Genomic DNA, 24,593 nt, shown 5'->3' with positions numbered 1-24,593 from the left:
TAGAAGAGCGGACCAATATATATTGACTGGCTGGCTGTCTTCAGGCTGACAGGAGTCTTGCTGGCACATTTGGGGGTGACGCCCAAGGCCAGGTTTATATAGATTTGGGGGCTGTCTGGCCAATTGGCTACAAATTCTTGATTCTGAGCATGCTCAGTGTAACGACGGATCCTGTGTTCATAGGCTTCCATTCTAGTCAACGACGTATGCTACAGGATCCGTCGCGACATGTTTTCCCGACGCAGACAAAAAACTTTACATTGAAATTTTTTTCCAGACGACGGTCCGCCAAAACACGATGGATCCGTAGCACGACGGATGCAACGTGTGGCCTTTCGTCGCGATCCGTCGCTAATACAAGTCTATGGTAAAAAAAACGGATCCTGCGGGCACATTTGCAGAATCCGTTTTTTCCCAAAATGACGCATTGCAACGGATCTGAAAAGACGGAAGTGTGAAAGAGGCCTGAGATACTATGTGATTATAAATGGATATATAATAAAACCTTACCAAAACAACACCAATTTAAGAAGAGCACCTCGGCTATGTTCACACATTGCATTTTTGCTGTTTTTCCTTCTGCAGGCAAACCCTGCTCTCTTGGAAGTAAAGACGCTGTTACAAAAATCAGTTTTTTTGTTGCTTTTTTTTTGCTGCGTTTTTTGTTGTGTTTTTGTTGTTTCTTGTGAATGCTGATAAAGTTTAGTGCCCCCCTAAAAATCATGATGCAACTTCCTTGTACCAAAAACATAGCAAAACATGTACTTACTTTTTTTGTGTGTTCTCTGCGTTTTTTCACTTACTTTCTGTGCGTGAAAACACACTGGAAAAAGTGACGTACTGCAGTTTGCAAAAACTCAGCAGTTATCCAAATCAGTCAGGCAAAAAAAAACCATTGTGTGTGCATGAGATTTCAGAAATCTCATAACTTTTGCTGGTACTGTAAAATGCATCTTAAAATTTGCATTAAAAATGGCAACGTGTGAACATAGCCTAAGATAGACCAGATCTTTCTGTGTATACTTGACTTCCTCTTTGAGAGAATCATCTCTCTAGAAGATCATTTCTCACTTTCATATGAGGATGTCTCAATACTAAGAATCTCTCCCTTGCAATTTGTAAGAACAACACAATTAAGTGAAAAAGCAAATTAATCCTTTTATATGTTTCCTCTTCTTGCCTTCATATGGCGTAAAAAAACCTTTGGATATTTCATTATGTGTAATAATTTGAGATGAGCGGATCAATTTGCAAAGGATGGAGTAGAGTCAATTTCCTGAACACAGTGGTTCAACGTGAATTAAAAAACTTTGAAATTCGATTTACATTTCACAAAAAAAAATTCCGCACGCAGCTGAAGCAATTGTGTATTCACCATGAGTTCCCACAATGCCCTGCAACTATGACATACTGTTAATAACTCCGCACCTACACCTGGCTGGTCCCTGTACAGACTAGAAAGGCCCTAGCCGCATCACTAAAAACATCACCTTGGACCTAACTCCCTGTAATGCCATTGAGGGGTTTCTCATACCTCCTGAGGAACAGAGGGGAGGCCACAACACACTACCAACAAGGGGAAAGGAAAGTGTGAAGAAAGATATGAAAACCCAGGATAAGAAACTAAAACACATTCATATAGGGTAGAGAGGGAAAGCTGAGGAGAACCAAAAATAAAAGGAACAATTATAACCTCCCAGAAACCTAACAGTGGTAAAAGAGAAATGTGCTGGGATGGAAAGCAAACAGATTCACTGCAAGAATACAACCAAAGTTTACCAAGCATGGTAAGCCCCTTAGCTGAAAAGCTGAAACTTCTGAACCCACACCGACCAAGAGGTATAGCCAGCAAGGAAGTGTGGTGAAGGGTGAGCATATATAACCCCACCCAGAACATGCTTAGGGCTAAGCAAGACAGGAAAATAAGAAACACCTGGAGCAAACCAAGAAAGGAAAACAAAGACAATAGAAAACATCAATATTTGAACAGGGAAGAAAGCAGAAAAAGGAACTGACCAAGCAGCAGCAGGTCACAGGATCACATTCCCAAACTGAACTATGACACATACCTTGCACATTGGTAGAAAAAGATGTAATTGTTTTTTCTACTTAAAAAAGATGCTAGTCTAGCATTGAAACATTTTATGGAAATAAACGCCATTGAACTCATCCTAAGTCCTAAGGATTCTTTATCACAGCAGCACAGCCTAATATCGTATTATTGTCCAAATTTGTCATACTCACATTTTCATACCTTGTTCATTGATGGTCAGTACTTGGGTCATCAGAGATCAGCAGTTATCAGTGGAGCGCAGTCGAGCACAGAACGGGCAGTTTGTATGGCAGTTGGTTTCCATCTTCAGATTCTACTGTGTAAGTGAAATATACATTCTCTCCCTTCACCTTTCCAGTATTTAAATCCTCGCAAATTTGTTCACCGCAAATCAAATTTCTGGAGAAATTTCAGTGAAGCCGAAGAACTCGAACTTCAAAAGATCTGCTCACCTTTAGCAATAATACATTTACATGGCACAGGGCTACTGAAACTTTTTGTATTGGGTTTTAACCAGATAGACCATGAGGATGCATGAGCCACCAATTGTGGTCAAAGGCCATGCCAAACTTAAAAATATTGCTGAATTTTTAATCACTTCTTTAAATTATGCCTCCTTAATTTTCTATTCAGCAACTAGTGGGTGCTCTACTAGTAAGACCTAGTTCAAAGTTTGAGAAGCACTGGTTTAATAGCATGATGTCGTAAAATGCACGACCAAGTCAATTTCAGGCAGATTGCATTAAATCCATACAGATGCACCACAGCCAACAGCATTCAGTGTACATCACTTTACTCACCTAATATATTAGATTACATTTCGTCTCACAAGCTGAAACCTTTTTCACTGCATCACATGAGAAACGTAAATTGCTTCCAAATGTTTTTGTTAACCCAATTTGTATTCCATATTCTACAGTTTTCAATCGGAAAAGGAGACTGGTGATCGGAACTATGCTATTGGATATTACCTCAAAGAGAAAAAGGTAAAAATTCTCACCCCAGGCTTAGTGTACTCGTAATAGGAATCAGCAACTAAAACGTATCCACTCCATCAGGAAATTGGATATTTTCTAACATTGATTTTACTTTATGATTTGTGAAAACTGTGTTCGCGTTGATCTAAAGTGAGGGCATCAGGCTAGATCCCAGTGATTGACCCTGAATGCACAAAGGGAAAACTTAAAGGGTTTAAAAATAGTGATGAGCAAATGTGCTAGGATAGTGTTATCCAAGCATGGTCGTGTGCTAACCGAACATATTATTCGAGCACGCCGGAGACACTCGTTCATCATCCGAGCAATCTCGGTTAACACCTTATCCGTGCATGTTCGCTCATCACTATTCAAAAACTGATGTCATAAAATGTTTAATTCTATATCTACACACTTGTACTTCCTTATAACTTTTAAAATTACTTATTGGATTTCTTCTTTTCTAGTGTTTTCCAGAGGGAGCTGACATGGTATCTGCTTTAGACCTTTATTTCCAGGTAAGAAAATGTCGTCTTCATCATTAGTCTAGCGCTTGGCACCATTCACAAACTGGCTTTGGTGTAAATTATTGCAAATCTTTGTTCATCACATTAAACATGATCCCTTAATCCAGAGGTGGGGAATCTTTTTTCTGCAAAGGGCCATTTAGATATTTATATCATCCTTCGGGGGCCGTACAAATTGTTCCCTAACTCCGCCCACAAAGTATGCCCTGATGCTGACACTGTGTGTGTGTGCTCATAGAGCAAGAAGAAATTAATGGGAAGGCGGCCATCAAAATACAGCTGCTGGCCCAAGCACCGCGGTGCTCAGGAATCTGCCCATGGGCCGAATAAAAGGTCATCGAGGGCCATAACTGGCCTGCAGGCTTGCGACTCTTTAGCCCTGTCTTAATCCATTAACAGTATATGATGGATATAGCCATCATGAGCACATCAGTTAGTGTTGACCGCCTGGTACAGCTTCTGTACCAATATGATGAGGAGCGTGGCTAATATAAACAGCTGGGCTCCTGCGCTCAATACTAGGATTGGTATTCTGACATATTACAATCCCTACAGTGCAATCACGGGGAGCCAATGGGTTTCGATGGAAACCGTAGGCCTGATAATGGCCTCCTGGTTTACCATAACCTGCAACCACAGAGGCAAAATGTAATAGTCTTATTATTTGATGTGTAATAGGCTTCCTGTCAGTCAAACACTCACAGGCTATACAATGCACTGCACTAAAAATGTAGTTCAGGGTATTACCAATGTCATCAAAGAATTGCATGTTCTAGTCCATTTGGGGGAAATTATACATTTTGTGAAAAAAAAATGTGAAAAAAGTTTTCAAGTTTTTAATAAAAAAATAAAAACAAAAACGCCCTCCCCCAAATGCCAGCTTTCCCAATGAAAAAAACTGTTTAATCTAGAAAAAATAAGTGAATCTTAAACATTATACATATTTGGTATAGATGATGCATCCTAGAACACTATATCATTATTCAACCTGCAAGCTGAACACAAGAAAAAAAAATAGAAATATATCAGGATTGCTGTTATGACCCCAATGGCAGAGGGTCTAAGAAATATTTACTAAGTCTGCAAACACAAAAACCAGCTCATAGGGCAGTGGTAACTGGGCTGACCATATATCTAATCCTAGCACCACAAATAACAGCAGCCGGGGAACGTGCCTACGTTGATTCTAGACGTCTCGCGCCAGCCGGAGAACTAACTAGCCCTAGAAGGGAAAAGAAAGACCTTTCTTGCCTCCAGAGAAAAGACCCCAAAAGTTGGATACAAGCCCCCAACAAATAATAACGGTGAGGTAAGAGGAAAAGACAAACGTAAGAATGAGCTAGGTATTTAGCAAAGAGAGGCCCACTAGCTAATAGCAGAATATAGTAAGATAACTTATATGGTCAGCAAAAACCCTATCAAAAATATCCACGCTGGAAATTCAAGAACCCCCGAACCGTCTAACGGCCCGGGGGGAGAACACCAGCCCCCTAGAGCTTCCAGCAAGGTCAGGAATCACATTTAGTACAAGCTGGACAAAAATGAGAGCAAGCAAATAACCCAAAAAACAAAGAAGCAGGACTTAGCTTAATTTTGCACGAACCAGGACCAGCAGATAGGAGCAAACAGAAAAGATCTGATTACAACGATGCCAGGCACTGGACTAAGGATCCAGAAGGTTTATATAGCAACACCCCTGGACTAACGACCCAGGTGGGTGCAAACTGAGGGAAGAAAATCCCAGAGTCATATCACTAGTAACCACACGAGGGAGCCAAAAAGTCTAATTCACAACAGTACCCCCCCCTTAAGGAGGGGTCACCGAACCCTCACCAAGACCACCAGGGCGATCAGGATGAGCAGCGTGAAAGGCGCGAACTAAATCGGCCGCATGCACATCAGAGGCAACCACCCAGGAATTATCCTCCTGACCGTAGCCCTTCCACTTGACCAGATACTGAAGCCTCCGTCTGGAGAGACGAGAATCCAAGATCTTCTCCACCACGTACTCCAACTCGCCCTCAACCAACACGGGAGCAGGAGGCTCAGCAGAAGGAACCACAGGCACAACGTAGCGTCGCAACAAATACCTATGGAACATGTTGTGAATGGCAAACGACACCGGAAGATCCAAGCGAAAGGACACTGGATTAAGGATTTCCAATATCTTGTAAGGACCGATGAAGCGATGCTTAAATTTAGGAGAGGAGACCTTCATAGGAACAAATCGAGAAGACAGCCACACCAAATCCCCAACACGAAGTCGGGGACCCACACCGCGGCGGCGGTTGGCAAAACGCTGAGCCTTCTCCTGTGACAATTTTAAGTTGTCCACCACATGATTCCAGATCGGCTGCAACCTATCCACCACAGAATCCACCCCAGGACAGTCAGAAGGCTCCACATGTCCCGAGGAAAAACGAGGATGGAAACCAGAGTTGCAGAAAAATGGCGAAACCAAAGTAGCGGAACTAGCCCGATTATTAAGGGCAAACTCAGCCAACGGCAAGAAGGTCACCCAATCATCCTGATCTGCCAAAACAAAACACCTCAAATAAGCCTCCAGAGTCTGATTAGTTCGCTCCGTTTGTCCATTAGTCTGAGGATGAAAGGCAGACGAGAACGACAAATCAATGCCCATCCTAGCACAAAAGGATCGCCAGAACCTGGAAACAAACTGGGATCCTCTGTCAGACACAATATTCTCAGGAATGCCGTGTAAACGAACCACATTCTGAAAGAACACAGGAACCAGATCAGAAGAGGAAGGCAGCTTAGGCAAAGGCACCAAATGGACCATTTTCGAAAAGCGATCACATACCACCCAGATGACAGACATACCCTGAGACACCGGGAGATCAGAAATGAAATCCATGGAAATGTGTGTCCAAGGCCTCTTCGGGACAGGCAAGGGCAAGAGCAACCCGCTGGCACGAGAACAGCAAGGCTTAGCTCGAGCACAAGTCCCACAGGACTGCACAAATGACCGCACATCCCGTGACAAGGAAGGCCACCAAAAGGACCTAGCCACCAGATCTCTGGTGCCAAAAATTCCCGGATGACCTGCCAACACCGAGGAATGAACCTCGGAAATGACTCTGCTGGTCCACTTATCAGGAACAAACAGTCTGTCAGGTGGACAAGAGTCAGGTCTACCAGCCTGAAATCTCTGCAACACGCGTCGCAAATCAGGAGAAATGGCTGACAAGATAACTCCCTCTTTAAGAATACCAACCGGTTCTGCGACTCCAGGAGAGTCAGGCACAAAGCTCCTTGAAAGAGCATCAGCCTTCACATTCTTTGAACCTGGTAAATACGAGACCACAAAGTCAAAACGGGAGAAAAACAATGACCAGCGGGCCTGTCTAGGATTCAGGCGTTTAGCAGACTCGAGATACATCAGATTTTTGTGATCAGTCAAGACCACCACATGATGCTTAGCACCCTCGAGCCAATGACGCCACTCCTCAAATGCCCACTTCATGGCCAGCAACTCCCGATTGCCAACATCATAATTCCGCTCAGCAGGCGAAAACTTCCTAGAGAAGAAAGCACATGGTCTCATTACCGAGCAACCAGGGCCTCTCTGTGACAAAACGGCCCCTGCCCCAATCTCAGAAGCATCCACTTCGACCTGAAAGGGAAGTGAGACATCAGGCTGGCACAAAACAGGCGCCGAAGTAAACCGGCGTTTCAACTCTTGGAACGCCTCCACGGCTGCAGGAGCCCAGTTAGCCACATCAGAACCCTTCTTGGTCATATCCGTCAAAGGTTTAACAACGCTAGAAAAATTAGCGATAAAACGACGGTAGAAGTTAGCAAAACCCAAGAACTTCTGAAGACTCTTAACTGACCTGGGTTGAGTCCACTCATGAATAGCTCGGACCTTGACTGGGTCCATCTCCACAGCAGAAGGGGAAAAAATAAACCCCAAAAAGGGAACCTTCTGTACTCCAAAGAGACACTTAACAAACAAAGCATTCTCACGCAAAACCTGAAACACCATCCTGACCTGCTCCACATGTGAGTCCCAATCTTCAGAGAAAACCAGAATATCATCCAGATAAACAATCATAAATTTATCCAGATACTTCCGGAAAATATCATGCATAAAGGACTGAAACACTGAGGGAGCATTAGAGAGCCCAAAAGGCATCACCAAGTACTCAAAATGACCTTCGGGCGTATTAAATGCAGTCTTCCATTCATCTCCTTGCTTAATGCGCACAAGGTTGTACGCACCACGAAGATCTATCTTGGTGAACCACTTGGCACCTTTAATCCGGGCAAACAAGTCCGACAACAGAGGCAAAGGATACTGAAATTTAACAGTGATTTTATTCAGAAGCCGATAGTCAATACAAGGTCTCAAAGATCCGTCCTTCTTGGCCACAAAAAAGAATCCCGCACCAAGAGGGGAAGAGGATGGACGGATATGCCCCTTCTCCAGAGACTCCTTGATATACGAACGCATTGCGGCATGCTCAGGTACAGACAGATTAAATAATCTTCCCTTAGGAAATTTACTACCTGGAATCAAATCTATGGCGCAGTCACAGTCCCTATGAGGAGGCAGAGCACTGGATCTGGACTCGCTGAACACATCCTGATAATCAGACAAATACTCAGGAACCTCCGAAGGAGCAGAGGAAGCAATAGACACCGGCGGGGAATCAGCATGAATTCCCTGACAGCCCCAACTTGACACAGACATTGCCTTCCAATCCAAGACTGGATTGTGGGTCTGTAACCATGGCAGACCCAAAACGACCAAATCATGCATTTTATGTAGAACAAGAAAACGAATCACCTCCCGATGTTCAGGAGTCATGCACATGGTTACTTGCGTCCAAAACTGCGGTTTATTTTCCGCCAATGGCGTAGCATCAATACCTCTAAGAGGAATAGGATTTACCAACGGTTCAAGAACAAAACCACAGCGCTTGGCAAATGACAGATCCATAAGACTCAGGGCAGCACCTGAATCCACAAACGCCATAACAGGGTAAGAAGACAATGAGCAAATTAGAGTCACAGACAAAATAAATTTAGGTTGCAAATTACCAATGGCGACAGGACTAACAACCCTTGTTAGGCGTTTAGAGCATGCTGATATAACATGTGTAGAATCACCACAGTAAAAACACAACCCATTCTGACGTCTATGATTTTTCCGCTCATTTCTAGTCTGAATTCTATCACATTGCATTAAATCAGGTGTTTGTTCAGACAGCACCACCAGAGGATTAGCGGTTTTACGCTCCCGCAAACGCCGGTCAATTTGAATAGCCAGGGCCATGGAATCATTCAGACTTGTAGGAATGGGGAAACCCACCATCACATTCTTAATGGCTTCAGAAAGGCCATTTCTGAAATTTGCGGCCAGAGCACACTCATTCCACTGAGTAAGCACGGACCATTTCCGAAATTTTTGGCAATACACTTCAGCTTCATCCTGGCCCTGAGAAATAGCCAGCAAAGCTTTTTCTGCCTGAACTTCAAGATTGGGTTCCTCGTAAAGCAATCCGAGCGCCAGAAAAAACGCATCAATATTTGCCAATGCCGGATCTCCTGGCGCTAGCGAGAAAGCCCAATCCTGAGGGTCGCCCCGTAAAAAAGAAATAACAATTTTAACTTGCTGAGCAGAATCTCCAGATGAACGGGGTCTCAGAGAAAGAAACAATTTACAATTATTCTTGAAATTCCTAAACCTAAATCGGTCTCCAGAAAACAGTTCAGGAATAGGTATTTTAGGTTCAGACATAGGGCTACTGGTAACAAAATCTTGTATGCCCTGCACACGAGCAGCAAGCTGGTTTACACTTGTAATCAAGGTCTGGACATTCATGTCTGCAGCAAGCACAAGCCACTGAAAGGTAAAGGGGAGAAAGAGAGGAAAAAAAACCAAAAACTCAGAATTTCCTTTCTTATTATCCCACTTCTGCAATGCATTAAACATTCAATGTTGGCCTGGCATACTGTTATGACCCCAATGGCAGAGGGTCTAAGAAATATTTACTAAGTCTACAAACACAAAAACCAGCTCATAGGGCAGTGGTAACTGGGCTGACCATATATCTAATCCTAGCACCACAAATAACAGCAGCCGGGGAACGTGCCTACGTTGATCCTAGACGTCTCGCGCCAGCCGGAGAACTAACTAGCCCTAGAAGGGAAAAGAAAGACCTTTCTTGCCTCCAGAGAAAAGACCCCAAAAGTTGGATACAAGCCCCCAACAAATAATAACGGTGAGGTAAGAGGAAAAGACAAACGTAAGAATGAGCTAGGTATTTAGCAAAGAGAGGCCCACTAGCTAATAGCAGAATATAGTAAGATAACTTATATGGTCAGCAAAAACCCTATCAAAAATATCCACGCTGGAAATTCAAGAACCCCCGAACCGTCTAACGGCCCGGGGGGAGAACACCAGCCCCCTAGAGCTTCCAGCAAGGTCAGGAATCACATTTAGTACAAGCTGGACAAAAATGAGAGCAAGCAAATAATCCAAAAAACAAAGAAGCAGGACTTAGCTTAATTTTGCACGAACCAGGACCAGCAGATAGGAGCAAACAGAAAAGATCTGATTACAACGATGCCAGGCACTGGACTAAGGATCCAGAAGGTTTATATAGCAACACCCCTGGACTAACGACCCAGGTGGGTGCTAACTGAGTGAAGAAAATCCCAGAGTCATATCACTAGTAACCACAAGAGGGAGCCAAAAAATCTAATTCACAACAGATTGCTGTTTTTGCTCTTCCTGGCTCACCAAAAAAATTAAGTAAAAGGTGATCAAAAACTTAAAAAGTGATTTTCTTCTGCAGAAGTAGCAAAACATAAAAAGTGATATTAATTGGATATCAGTGTAATTGCATCAACCCTTAATTTAAATTGATGCCATTAATTATGGTAAGGGACAGAATTTAAAAAATATAATCTAGAATGACTTTTTATTTGGTGCATTTTATCTCCCAAAAAGTATAAAGTGATCACAAAGTTGCATGTACCAGAAAACGTTACCAACGGAGAGTACATCTTGTGACGGAAAAAAATAAACCCTAATTCCGCTTCATTGGCAGAAAATTGTAGAACTTGGAACTTTGAGAATATGACGACCTGAATACAAATGATTTTTTTTTCCGAACTGTATTTATTGTACAGAAGTCATAAAGCGTAAATAAGACAACATAACTACAACATAACTTTGGGATCACTGTAAGGGACTGAACTACAGAATTAAGAGAGCACTTTTTAGTGCAGAATGTAAATAGGGCAAAATTGAAGGTAAGCTGACGGCTCCCCCAGGACCCCCATAACAATACCATAAAGGTATTACTATCTTTATAACCTTCCTAACAAGCCCTTTTATAGTTATAGAAATTGCTACAAGGTAAATCATAAATAATTGAAATTTGTACAAATTTTATAACTGCAATGGCAATATGCTTATTAGTGTGTGACTTGTTATGGGGGCATTGTTTTCCCCAGACCCGTCATCCCCCTAATCGAGTTATAATGGCCTATTGGCGTGAGTAACATAATTTGCAAGAGTGGCGTCACAGCCGGCATTTTCCAGATCTCTGCCTCCCTGACAATGAGCACTAAGCCGGGTGTATGGACTGTGATGTTATCAAGGCTGCAGACTGAGTCCTGTGTCACCGCTGCCTCCCTGGCAATGCGGAGCAGGTCTTGATTGGCGCCCTGCGCAGGCTGAGGGTGGCAGCGGTGGCGTAGGACACATCTAACCGCGAGAGCCTGCGCAGTATCAGGGAGGCAGAGATCTGCAAAGAGCAAGTGGGGACGCCATTCTTGCAAATCATGTTACACACACCTAGAGGAGAACATGATTAGTGGGAGGTCTAATCTGGGAAAAATAATAACCCTGCGATTAACCACCCACTAATTAGCATATCACCTCTGCAGTTCTAAAATTGTTTTTTTTTTTTGGAATATGCAATTTTAAAAAAGACAATAAAAAGGGCTTGTTATGTAATAAATATAGTAATAAATAACTAAAAAAAACAACAACACAGATTTGCTTTTTTTCACCACAGTTATTAGAGTAAGGTGGTAATTTACATGTTCCCCCAAATGGTGTCATGGACAAATACAACTCAATCTGCAAAAAACAAGCCCTTGTACAGCTACGTTGCCAAAAAAAATGAAATATTGTGGTTCCTCGAATACGTCAATGAAAAAAACCCCAAAAAACCCTATGTTCTAAAGGCTCAAAATGGGTGAGTCATTAATGGGTTAAGGGAGTTTTCCACTATTCTTCTATTGATAGTGTCTCCTTAGCATAGGTCCTCAGTATATGATCAGTTCTACTGCAGAGAATAGTAGCAGATCTGCAGCACCCAACAAACGGAGCTGCAGTATCCGATCTGTGCGCTGCTCGTGTCCGGCTGCCATACAGCGACGCCAGGGGCTGGACCCCTAACAATCTTATATTGATCAACTATACTTACAAGAGGTAATCAATGTACAAGTACTGGACAGGCTCTAGGTATTTTTTGTCTTTTTCTAGTTCTTTCTATGTATCCCGGCTTTTACAGTTACATGATATCTCATGAATAATCTAGTTCTTTTCTTTCCAGTTGTGCTCCATTGAGGTGACCTGTCACTCGGGAAGTGTGATTGCGGCCACTCTGGCTAATGGTGGCATCTGTCCCATCACCGGAGAGCGGGTTCTGAGTGCAGAAGCTGTAAGGAATACTCTGAGCCTAATGCATTCCTGTGGGATGTATGACTTCTCTGGACAATTTGCCTTTCATGTGAGTCCAAAGCTGTAATATTTAAACAAACTTTAAGTGGTTGTTTGTTTGTTTTTATACATATTTAAAATGTTTCTAGTAACAACGCAAGATAAGGTATTGGAAGTCTGAGTACAAGAGCATGACAGTAGCAAGTGAGATGTTTGACAGAGGAAGAGCACTCCCTCTGTCAGCCCATTGTCACCCCTGCAACACAATAGCAGGATGCCTACCAGTTGTTTTGGAAACTCGGGACGTAACATGGCTTCCAAGTGGGCCATATAATACAGCATATCAGATACAGCTGGAGGTGGGGTATAATAGGGGACATATCAGTCTAAGGGCTCATGCAGACGTCCGGGGATCTCTGTCCAATCACTGGCCAAAATCTACAGACAAAATAGTGTATTATCTATGCGATCATAGGATCGATTGTTCTAGTCCTCGTGTGGAACTAAAAAGTTTTATGAAAAAAATTCTACATATTATAAGTGTAAAACAGTGATAAGCAATGCCAGAATAGAGGATCCTGACTTTGGACGACCTTTTCTGTCCTGCATCACCCCAATTACCCATTGATTGGAACAGATGCTTTATTTCCCCTGTGGTGGGTTGTAAGAAAATTAATGGCTTATTGCCAGGTTTCTCTACAGATTACAGCTGAGAGACACTTTCAGCTTATTGTCCAGGGACCTTCCTAACAAGTAGGGATTGTCCAAAGCGGAAAACCCCTTAATGAGGAAACATAGGACTGTTCTGTAACGTTAGAAAGGGGAAAACCAGTGTATTTTACTTATTAATTGTATTTTTGTCATTGTTTCTAATCCCTTTCAAGAATGTCGCTAGACACTTAAAATTAAATTGTCTACATATTTAATAGTAAATAAAAAATACACCAAAAACTAAAGAATAACCAAATAATACAAGGGAACCTTCAGTAAAAAACTGCTCTGCAATAAAAATAAAAAAAAACACTTTCTCAATAAGTTATAAAAGGAACTAAAACAATCTAAAATAATTCTGTTTTCATTTTAATAAGAAAATAGCCTCGCAAATCACAAAATCTCTTATGTAGTGCTATTGCCCTCTTGTGGACAAATGTTGTAATTACAATAAATCTTACAGAAGTGTACAAGAAAAAATAAATTGTAGTATTTTGTTTGCAGAAATAGCTACGCTTGTTTGTTTATATGTTTATGATAAAACAAGTCTGAACAATAAATATTAAAAAGCAATTTATACATTTACAGTACTCCCTAAGAATTCAATAGAATCAATCTGCACTGTCCTCATCATTAAATTTGTGTCTTATTTTAATTATTTTGTCTTTCTTGCTGTTATTTCCCCACACCTAATTTATTATCTGTTTTACACCTTTTTGTGCTTTTTTTGAAGAACAAAAGAAAAGTATCAGTGTGAGTGTGGGCATGTTTAGTCAATTAAAGATGTTCTTGCCAAATTTATAATTTGTGAGTTTTTAAATAGTAGCTTTTTTTCTTTTCTTTTTTTTTTGCACAAATGTGCTCTACTACGCCCTGGTATATTTGTAGCTTTTTTTTGCTGAGTTGATAACTAAAGGGCAACATTTCAAACTTAGGATTGGGAGACTTTTATCAAGGAACAAAAGAAGCAAAACAACCAAGAAACTCACATCTTTCAATTTGCTCAAAACTCATCAAACATGTTGTGTTACTTTGATGAATTTGGAGCAAAATAAAGATAAGGCAAAAGAAATGAATTTAAAATTGCAAATGACAAATCGGTTCCTATGTCTCTGCTTCTAGAAAATGTTCAAAGACTGTGGTTGTATCTTCCCAGGTTGGTCTCCCAGCAAAGTCCGGTGTGTCTGGAGCCATATTGCTGGTCGTTCCTAATATTATGGGAGTTTGCTGTTGGTCTCCTCCTCTTGACAGAATTGGTAATAGTGTCCGAGGGATTCATTTTTGCTATGTAAGAAAAACTTGTTTTTTTGTTTTTTCCTGTCTACCTACTAGTCAAGTTTTCCCTAAATTCTGAAAAGATATGAAACACATATTTAACCCTGGTATATTTTTTATTTCTGATGTGTGCTGTCAGGGTTGCCACCAGGAATTTCATACTGGCAACATTTTTGGGCCCACCTCAGATCCATGCCCACCCCTCTGACCTTCCTTGAAACTCCACTTCTGCACCCTGTCCTCACCAATCACACATAACGGTTTCCATCTAACACCAGATCACATACAGCCAGCAGCTTTTGTTTTGGCCAAAAGATTTATTAAGCCGCCACCACGACAAGGCAGACTCTTTTGGCCGGGCTTTGCTCTACTCTACTCTAGCCTATTAAATATTTCTTAAAATGTCCAATAACCTTTTTTGATATATATTTATTTTTCTTTAAGGGAACATGTCACACACATTTTTAAACTAATTCAAACCAGATTGTGATAATTATTTTTATAATCTGTATTTCTAATTGCAGATTATTGTATTCTGTTTTCTGTACATTTTTGGAAGCTGCTCTCTTGCCTGTTTGGAGATATGGGTATTGGACACTTCTCGGACCCCCACTGATCAAAACAACAGGGCCCCCCGTAAATGTCATAGCCCCCAAAATGAGCGGAACAGCTGATTGGGCATGAGTGCAGCCGCTCAATTGTAAGGGCCAGATAACACGGCAGATTTTCAAGCAGAATTTTGATGCGGACAGGTCCTTTCTTGGCACAGCTACGGCTAAAACCCGCCACTCTGCAATTTTCATCACTGTCTCCCATAAAAATGAATGGGAGGCATGGAGGAAACAGCCACCATGGGTATTCAGCTGAATGCTGGAGTGGCTGTCTGCGCCAGACTTCTGCTTGAACATTTGTCATGTGAACTGGTCCTAATAACTATCCCAAATGTTGTATATAGGAGATAAGTATTAGGATACTAGAATATTCCCTTTAAGACAGGCAACTGTACCTTAGTAGGGTAGTAGTTACAAGTTTGCAGGCAGTAGACGGAGAAGGCCTCCAACTTCACACTGCATGAGCAGGAAGAGAGGAACAAGAAGAGTAGTGGGTGGGCGAATCCAATAGTAGGTCAGATGGGGGAACAGGAAGTCGGCCCGGCGGGTGAGCGGGAGCACACGCCACATCACTTTCGGGCTTTCAATTCCTGCATATAATGTGCCGCAAAGGCCAAGGGTGCGCCGGCAGTTTAAGAACAGAGGGCAAGCCACCAGCCTCTGACGTCACTGATGTCTGATGCAGGCATCTTCCTCTGCTGCGGCCATACAATGTAAGTAGCTGTGGTTGTGAGTGACTTGGGCCCCGGGGCTTAATAAAGTAAAGTAATTAGCCTGAGCCCCAGCATGCCATGTAGTCTGCCAGGCCATTTATACAGTGGCTCAGCAGTGCTGCCTCAGCGCAGGCTATGCAGCGTGTCTCACCCAGTCCGGGCCCCAACTCTTTGCTTCTGCTCACCGGGCCCCATATACCAGTAATGACAGTAATGCCCTGATGGTGGCCTTGTGTCCTGCAAGCAAAGCACGTGTGCAAAATAAATTTCCTTGGATTAATCACCTTGTAGTCTCACACGCTCTAGGCAGCAATATAAAAAGGCTTTGAATCTAGAGAAGACTAAAGTCTGGTTGTTACATCTGTGTCCTTGTGTCATCTGTGATCTTATTAAATGTGACAGCTGCTCAAAAATCAAGTGAAAACTTACCAGGTCCCTTATCCACTGCACTATACACTATACTGAAATGTTTGGATGTAAATATTCTGTTTATCAATTATATGTAGAAATTGCTTACTTTGTAGGAACTGGTCTCACTTTTCAATTTTCATCATTTTGACAACTTGCGTCACTGTGCAAAGAAGCTGGATCCCCGCAAAGAGAGAAGAGAAATACAGGTATTATTCTGTATTCTGCTAATATGATCAGGATACATTTTTCAGTGATATATAGTAAGTGCGAGGCCAGACATACCATTGGTGAAACCTATGCCCTGTATCATTCTACAATATGCTTCTAATTTTTTATGTTACCTTATAGTGGCTGCCAAAACAAATTTAGTGCCCGTGACCACCAAAATTATATCCCCAGATTAAGCAGTTGGTGAAACGTGCATTGGGTTTGGTGTGGTGGGTAAACTTGGGATTTTACCTAGCTCGCTTCCTATATATTATATGATCTTTCCTGTTTCCTATTTCTTATGTATGAGCTTTTAACTTTTTATTTACCATGCTATCCTATATACTGTGTGTATCTAGGGGTTACGTGCCTCATATTTAGGGACCATTCGTGGTGTTGCACTGTATAGCAACCTATCTTTAGCTATTGTTCTTTTTTTATTATTTCTATATATTCTATGAATCAACAAAGATAAGTTCATTATATATATTTTTGTGTGTGTGTCTGTCTTCTAACACAAAGTATCTTTTTATAAGCACTGTGTGTGTGTGGTGAGTGCTTTTATGACCTTTTATCATGTCTGAAGGAATAAACATTATTCTTGTGCCTTGCATTATAATTGCATTATATTGTGCTATAAACCCATTTGCTGCTTGTCTGATGCGCTGATGCTGCTCGTCATGTTCTGTTTTCCGCAGCAAAAGACAGTGGTGAACCTTCTATTTGCGGCTAATAGCGGCGATGTCTCTGCACTGAGAAGGTAAGGTGCACTTCTTCTAATAATATAACATTTGAAAGTGCCAAACAAAAAAACATTGCCACCAAGTACAGTATATCCAATCGACATACTACCCAAAAATAAGGAAAAAAACAAAGCATTAAAAAGACCTAAAAACTACTTACTCCCGGTACTTTCCTGCACGCAACCTGCGATCCTCACAAGATCTCCTTCTCTACTCCCCTCTTATCTCCTCTTCACACAATCGCATACAAGATTTCTCTCGCGCATCACCCCTACTCTGGAACCCTATACCACAACACATCAGACTCTTACCTACCATAGAAACCTTCAAAAAGAGCCTGAAGACCCACCTCTTCCGGCAAGCCTACAACCTGCAGTAACCACCGATCAACCAAACCACTGCATGACCAGCTCTATCCTCACCTACTGTATTCTCACCCATCCCTTGTAGATTGTGAACCTTCGTGGGCAGGGTCCTCACTCCTCCTGTACCAGTCAGGGACTTGTATTGTTTAAGAATATTGTACTTGTTTTTATTATGTATACCCCTCCTCACATGTAAAGCGCCATGGAATAAATGGCGCTATAATAATAAATAATAATAATACGTACACACGTGGTCAAAATTGTTGGTACCCCTCGTTTAATGACATGAAAACCCACAATGGTCACAGAAATAACATGAATCTGACAAAAGTAATAATAAATAAAAGATCTATGAAAATGAACAAATGAAAGTCAGACATTGTTTTTCAACCATGCTTCCACAGAATTAAAAAAATAAATAAAACTCATAAAATAGGCCTGGACAGAAATGATGGTACCCTTAACTTTTGTTAATATTTTGTTGCACAACCTTTTGAGGCAATCACTGCAATCAAACAATTCCTGTAACTGTCATTGAGACTTCTGCACCTCTCAACAGGTATTTTGGCCCACTCCTCAAGAGCAAACTGCTCCAGTTGTCTCGTGTTTGAAGGTTACCTTTTCCAGACGGCATGTTTCAGCTCTTTTCAAAGATGCTCAATAGGATTTAGGTCAGGACTCATAAAAGGCCACTTCAGAATAGTCCAATGTTTTCCTCTTAGCCATTCTTGGGTGTTTTTAGCTGTGTGTTTTGGGTCATTATCCTGTTGCAAGACCCATGACCTGCAACTGAGACCAAGCTTTCTGACATTGGGCAGCACATTTCTCTCTAGAATCCCTTGATAGTCTTGAGATTTCATTGTACCCTGCACAGATTCTAGACACCCTGTGCCAGATGCAGCAAAGCAGCCCCAGAACATAACAGAGGCTCCTCCATGTTTCACCGTAGGGACTGTATTCTCTTCTTGATATGCTTCATTTTTCAGTCTGTGAACATAGAGCTGATGTGCCTTGCCAAAAAGCTCAATTTTTGTCTCATCTGTCCATAGGACATTCTCCAAGAATCTTTGTGGCTTGTCAACATGTAGTTTGGCAAATTCCAGTCTGGCTTTTTTTTTATGATTTTTTTTCAACAATGGTGTCCTCCTTGGTCGTCCCCCATGAAGTCCACTTTGGCTCATACAATGACGGATAGTGCGATCTGACACTGATGTTCCTTGAGCTTGAAGTTCACCTTTAATCTGTTTAGAAGTTTTTCTGGGCTCTTTTGCTACCATTCGTATTATCTTTCTCTTTGATTTGTCATCAATTTTCCTCCTGTGGCCACGTCCAGGGAGGTTGGCTACAGTCCCATGGATCTTAAATTTCTGAATAATATGTGCAACTGTAGTCACAGGAACATCAAGCTGCTTGGAGAAGGTCTTATAACTGTTAGCTTTAACATGTTTGTCTATAATTTTCTTTCTTATCTCCTGAGACAACTCCTTTGCGTCCTCTGGTCCATGTTGAGTGTGATACACACCATGTCACCAAACAGCACAGTGAGTATCTGTAGCCCTATATACAGGCCACTCACTGAGTCCAAGATTGTAGACACCTATGATGCTAGCTAGTGGACACACCTTGATTTAACATGTCCCTTTTGTCACATTATTTTCAGGAGTACCAGCATTTCTGTCCAGGCCTATTTCATGAGTTTTTTTTAATTCTGTGGAAGCATGGTTGAAAAAAAAGTCTGACTTTCATTTGTTCATTTTCATAGATTTTTTATTTATTATTACTTTTGTCAGATTCAAGTTATTTCTGTGACCATTGTGGGTTTTCATGTCATTAAACAAGGGGTACCAACAATTTTGACCACGTGTGTGTATATAGAAGAAAGGCACTTTTATGCAGTGGCCTGGAGTAAGCGGGGGCGCCATTTCTCGTTTTTGTTTTGTGTTTAGGGTGCCAACCTCCGCTGGTAGGTAGACATTGGTAACAGGATTTTCAGTGCAGGATGCAAGTAGCCAGCACAGTTGGCTGTATGGTGACTGTTTTATATGATGTTTGTTTTTAGAAAGATAAATTAAAAGCTCATTTTTATCTGACTTATCAGGTTTGGTATAGGGTTACTTTTTTGTTGAGTGGCCTGGAGTAAGGCAAGTATTACACCCCCTAATCTAGTAATAATGCCTCCTGAGAGCCACCTATATAAATATTATTGCCCACTTAAAGAGTAATTATGTCCCCTTAGTGTCCCCTAACACACTCCAAAAGCAATAATGCCACCTTTGCGCCCCAACAGAATTCTGGTGTAATACGCCTCAATTTGAAACGTTGTGCAAAAATATATTGACTTTTGGCATTTTCACGCCAGTTTTGGGCCAGCTATGTCAATATGGGTGTAGCATAGCTGTGCCTGTCCTAATTCATGAAAAGTTACACTACTTACTCCAGTCCCTGACTGGAACAGATTTCTGGCAGCAGCACACACCGATTACCAGATGCATCTAATTCATCAAGTGGCATGCGCTTATATGACTATAATAGGGTCCATCAGGTTTCTGTCATTTGATATTCACCATTTTTCAAGACAATTTTTCCAGCTTTTTTCACATTATCCGTGATGGATGTGAACAAAGCCTTTTACTGAATGTTATCTGCAGAATATTTACAGCCGCTAAAATCAGCCCAGATAAAATTTTGCCTCCCTACAGGCTGATTAAAGTGAACCGGACATCTGATACATGCTGCCCAGTCCGAGGGAACATGTATCAGGCACTGGCTGTATTATCTCAGCCAGGTATGCTTGACTCTGAAACGCTGGAGAAAGAAAAACATACTTTAATAGTCAACAAGGAATGAGATTGCTTTATAGACTAGTCAGATAGGCGAGTCCCCAGCAGCTTCTCCCGCCCGCTGCCCTGGATTGACAGGTCCTTACCTACGTGCACATATCCAAAGCAATCCAAAACAGAGGGCAGAAAAAGACCACAGAGGACCTGGCTGTCCAACTACTCTATATCGCGGTCTCGGACCCCAACAGCTATTAAAGCATGTTTTTTTTTTTAAACGCCACAGCATTTTGGAGTCAAACATACCTTCCTGAGATAATATAGCCAGTGCCTGATACAAGTTGACCATGGTTTGGGCAGCACGTATCAAGAGTCAGGTTCTCTTTAAACATTAACTTTTGTGCATTACAGTATGTATTAGACCATGTTCACACGTTGAGTATTTGGTCAGTTTTTACATCAGTATCTGTAATCCAAAACCAGGAGTACAACAATTCAAGAAAAAGTATAATAGAAACACGTCACCACTCCTGGTTTTGGCTTTCAAATACTGATGTAAAAAACTGACCAAATACTGAATGTGTGAACATGGCCTTAGTACAAGTTTGTCTCAAAACAGGCAATAAGGTTTCACTGTTTTCCAGATTTGCACTTTCTGCCATGGACATGGAGCAAAAGGATTATGACTCCAGGACAGCTTTGCATGTTGCCGCAGCAGAAGGTTTGTAATCAGAATATTATAACAAACTTAGATTACAAAAGCTAATTTTCTTCATTTTTAATACTTTATTTCGACTCTGGCAGGACATGTGGATGTGGTCAAATTCCTCATAGAAGGTTGTAAAGTTAATCCATTTGCAGAAGACAGGTACGGTGTATGTAAAGCTCAGTAAATGTAATATATAGAGATATGTGTAAAATATTTATAAAGAATTATTGTAGTGACGTATGAAAAATAAACATACATAGAACCTTAATTGTATGGTCAAAGCCTACATCATACAGCTATGCTCTGATAAAAAAAAGTTAAATAATAATTACAAAACCAATTTAAAAAAAAAATCGGATGTAAAGAATACAAGAATGCAAAGATTTGGAAATCTCATACTCATATTTTATTCACAATAGAACATATTACACAGATCAGATTTTGAAAGTTAGAGATTTTCCATTTTATTTGAAAAAAAATAACTCATTTAGAAATTGATGACATGATGACTGACATCACCAAAAACTTGGGACAGGGTTAACAAAAGGCTGTAAGTAATACTAATAAAAGTACTCTGAAGGGTCAATTTTCAACTAAGTCACATGATTGTGTATAAAAAAAAGAAAAAAAAAGCATGCTAGAGAGGCAGAGTCTCTCAGAAGTAAAGATAGTCACAGTTCTCTAATCTGTTCACAACTGCATGTAAACATTTTAGAACAATTTCAGGTAAATGTTCCTCAATGTAAAATTTCAAATACATCGAATATCCCACCATCTATAGTACATAATAGTATCAAAAGATACAGAGATTAAAAATTGAAAATTGCATTAAAACCAGAAATGATTTTGTCATGCAAATCACAGCATGGGCTCAGGGGATACTTTCAGAAATCATTATCTATGAACACAGTTCGCTGTGCAATCCACAAATGCAAGTTAAAGCTCTATTATGCAATCCAGAAAAACTATGGACTGAGGCAAATTGAAAAACAGTTCTGTGGTCAGTTAGATCAAAATTTCCCATTCTGTATGGAAAGCACAGGCACTGTGACCTGCGGACTCAAAAGGAGAGGGACCATCCAGCTTGTTATCAGCACATGGTTCCTGCATCTCTGATGGTATGAGGTTGCATTAATGCCTATGGTATGGGCAGCTTACACATCTTGGAAGGCACTTTCACAAACCGAGAACATTTAGTGCTTTATGAAATGAATACTCCATCAAAGAAGAGCCAGGACTGCAGAGTAGCTACAATCCTACATCAGACAAGCATAAATCAACATTCCTCTCCCAAAACTCCAGCAATCAGTTTCCTCACTTCCCAGACGTCGGGATGCTACACAATGGGAGACATGACTCTGTCCCAACTTTATTGAGATGTGTGGCTGCCATCAATTTCTAAATGAGTGATGTTTTCAAATGAATAGGAAAAGTGTGTAACATTCACCTTCTGAGCTGTGTTCTATGTTCTCTTGTGAATAAAATGGTTATAAGAGATTTCCAAATCTTGTTTTTTTTTACATTTTATACATTGCTATAAGATGCTTAGAATTGGAGTTGTAGAAAAAAAACTACTTACAGCTGACGATCCTCGAATTACCGCAAGTGTGGTCTCTATGTAAAGCTGCTGCAACCCTAAATCTATAATTCTCCCACACAGAGGCATATCTATAGGCGTTGCAGACATGCCCAGGTCCTGGAACCTAAGGGGGCAAAACAAAAGCCTTCTGATCCTTAAAAGTGCAGCAGTTCAAAAATAGGATGCGTGATAGGGGGTCGCTTTTACAGTTATTGCATTGGTACCCCACACCTTTAGGGAGATCCCTAACTCCTGAGTGGTAAATCAGCATACGGTACTTATCATATATCGTTATGGCTGGATAACTTTGTAGATCTATGACAACCCTATGTGAGGCCGGACATAACATCTATGGCGGTTATTAACTGTCTATTCCAGAAGGAAATATAAGAAAAGGAATGTGGAGAATATTAATCTCACAATTACAATTTAGGGTACAATTCTCTTGAATGATACATAATTTATAGGTGGCATATAATGATTCACTTTTCTCTTTAGGTGGGGAAATATCCCTCTGCAAGATGCCATAAGGTTTGAGAGACATGACGTGGTAAAATTACTGACTGAATATCAAGAAACCTATGTGAAGAGACAGATGGGGGCAGACAGCTCCAAGGAACATATTTCTCTGGAGAATTTGGAGAGTATGGTATAGCGGATCCTCGTTACAAGCCTTGAGGACTTCACATTTCGCTACACAACCCAGTGAATTAAATTGTTCATACAGGGATCAGCCAAGTCCAATAGCACAATGTCCGAATCCATCATCAAGCTAACTCTGTGGTCCATACGACAGGCCCCTATGATGGGTAAAAGAAGGGCCTACCTCCACCAATACATTGTAGCACAAACTCAGGACGTTCTAGAAGAGAGGTGTTTGTTTGTGATATGTTTGGCTCAAAGTGCAAGAAATGATCATGACTTTATCATCACATTCATTATTAGTATATACTGATCAGGGAAAATCCATTATGGTGACAGGCCACTTTATCATAGGGAACCTATGCAAGTAGGATCGGGTAGTAGAATGGGCTCCACATGCATAAGACAAGGCCCTTTTGGCTAATAGGCCTAGAGGGACCAGGACTTCCATAGCCCCCTTCACACTAAAGGCCCCCATACACCTTAGATAAAAGTTAACTGAACCTGTCGATTTTAGCGTGATTGGGCAAACATCTAAGGTGTATAGGGGCCTCCTGACAACCTCCACTATATCCCCCCAAAAACAAATTATGTCTGGGGACATAAGGATCGGGTGGTCAGCGTTCAGTTGTCTGATACTTTTGTTTGGTGGGGAGATATGCAGCTGCCAGATGATTTTGGCAGTGGCTTTGTCATAGAAAACACAGGAACACTAAGACGAGCCGAGTAGTCTAGTGTATGGGGGATTTGGACAAGACAGTGGTCAGATGGACGATAGTTCAGCAGACAGCTATCTAATATATTTGGTCAGATTGATTATTGTATTATTATATCATTGGTTCAAATGAAAAGTAAGAACCATTTACATATAGTTGTTTTTGGCCCCCCGTGTGTTTGGACAACGCTCTGTAGATAGTAGCATTGGCTAGTAGCTTGTTTCTATGAAGGTATCCAGTTCTAAATTAATTGAGTCTGTTATGACAGATTCCCTTAAAATTGTTGTTCCGGGATTATGTACTTTTTTTTTTTTAGTACTTAGTTTATTCAAAAATAAAACAATTACCCCATTTTTGGATATTTACGGCATATCAGCAGGATTTGTAACAAATATCTAATAGGTGCAAGTCACACAGCAGCAAAACTGTGTCATAGATACAATGGTGGTTACACAACAGTATAACCTGGAAGGACAGGACACTCTGGTCTAAAATGAAAAGTCTGCAGTCGCTCTATGTGACTGCAGACTGCCAAACCGTGTCACGATTGCCTTGTACTCCTTGTGTAGTGGACACTCACATGATGACATGCATGCCACCTTCATAGTTGTGGTCACATGCCAAGTAGTCTTATCCAGCTTTTCTCAATAGAACTAGTCACTCGATTCCTGTTTCACTATTGCAGTCATTTATGTTTTTTTCGGAAACACTTTCAGAGAAAACATCGTTTGAAGAGCCGGCCAGGGACTCTGGTGATTGGCGGGTCTCTCTCATTGGTGTATATAGCAAAACACCTGTCAATCACCAGGGCTGGGAAGAAGTCGGCTGGGGTTGGCACTTGACAAGTCTCGTCTCTACCTATGGTTGCCGGAAGGC

The 24,593-nt window shown here is 41.2% G+C and overlaps 1 protein-coding gene across 1 annotated transcript in view; it reads left to right on the top strand.

Annotated features, from left to right (window-relative positions):
* Positions 1–24,086, top strand: part of GLS2 (glutaminase 2) — a 132,519-nt gene extending 108,433 nt beyond the window's left edge. Inside the window, exons 10-18 of the mRNA XM_077297610.1 lie at positions 2,973–3,039; positions 3,495–3,545; positions 12,152–12,328; positions 14,126–14,257; positions 16,093–16,185; positions 16,885–16,946; positions 20,716–20,792; positions 20,876–20,939; positions 22,858–24,086. Coding sequence (XP_077153725.1) covers positions 2,973–3,039; positions 3,495–3,545; positions 12,152–12,328; positions 14,126–14,257; positions 16,093–16,185; positions 16,885–16,946; positions 20,716–20,792; positions 20,876–20,939; positions 22,858–23,014 — 880 coding nt within the window. The 3' untranslated portion in view covers positions 23,015–24,086. The remainder of the gene's footprint in view (positions 1–2,972; positions 3,040–3,494; positions 3,546–12,151; positions 12,329–14,125; positions 14,258–16,092; positions 16,186–16,884; positions 16,947–20,715; positions 20,793–20,875; positions 20,940–22,857) is intronic.
* The last annotated feature ends 507 nt before the right edge of the window (positions 24,087–24,593 follow it).

Source organism: Ranitomeya variabilis, chromosome 3 (assembly GCF_051348905.1).
Source record: "Ranitomeya variabilis isolate aRanVar5 chromosome 3, aRanVar5.hap1, whole genome shotgun sequence".
In the NCBI taxonomy this organism is placed as follows: Eukaryota; Metazoa; Chordata; class Amphibia; order Anura; family Dendrobatidae; genus Ranitomeya; species Ranitomeya variabilis.
This window is presented reverse-complemented; position numbering and strand designations above follow the sequence as displayed.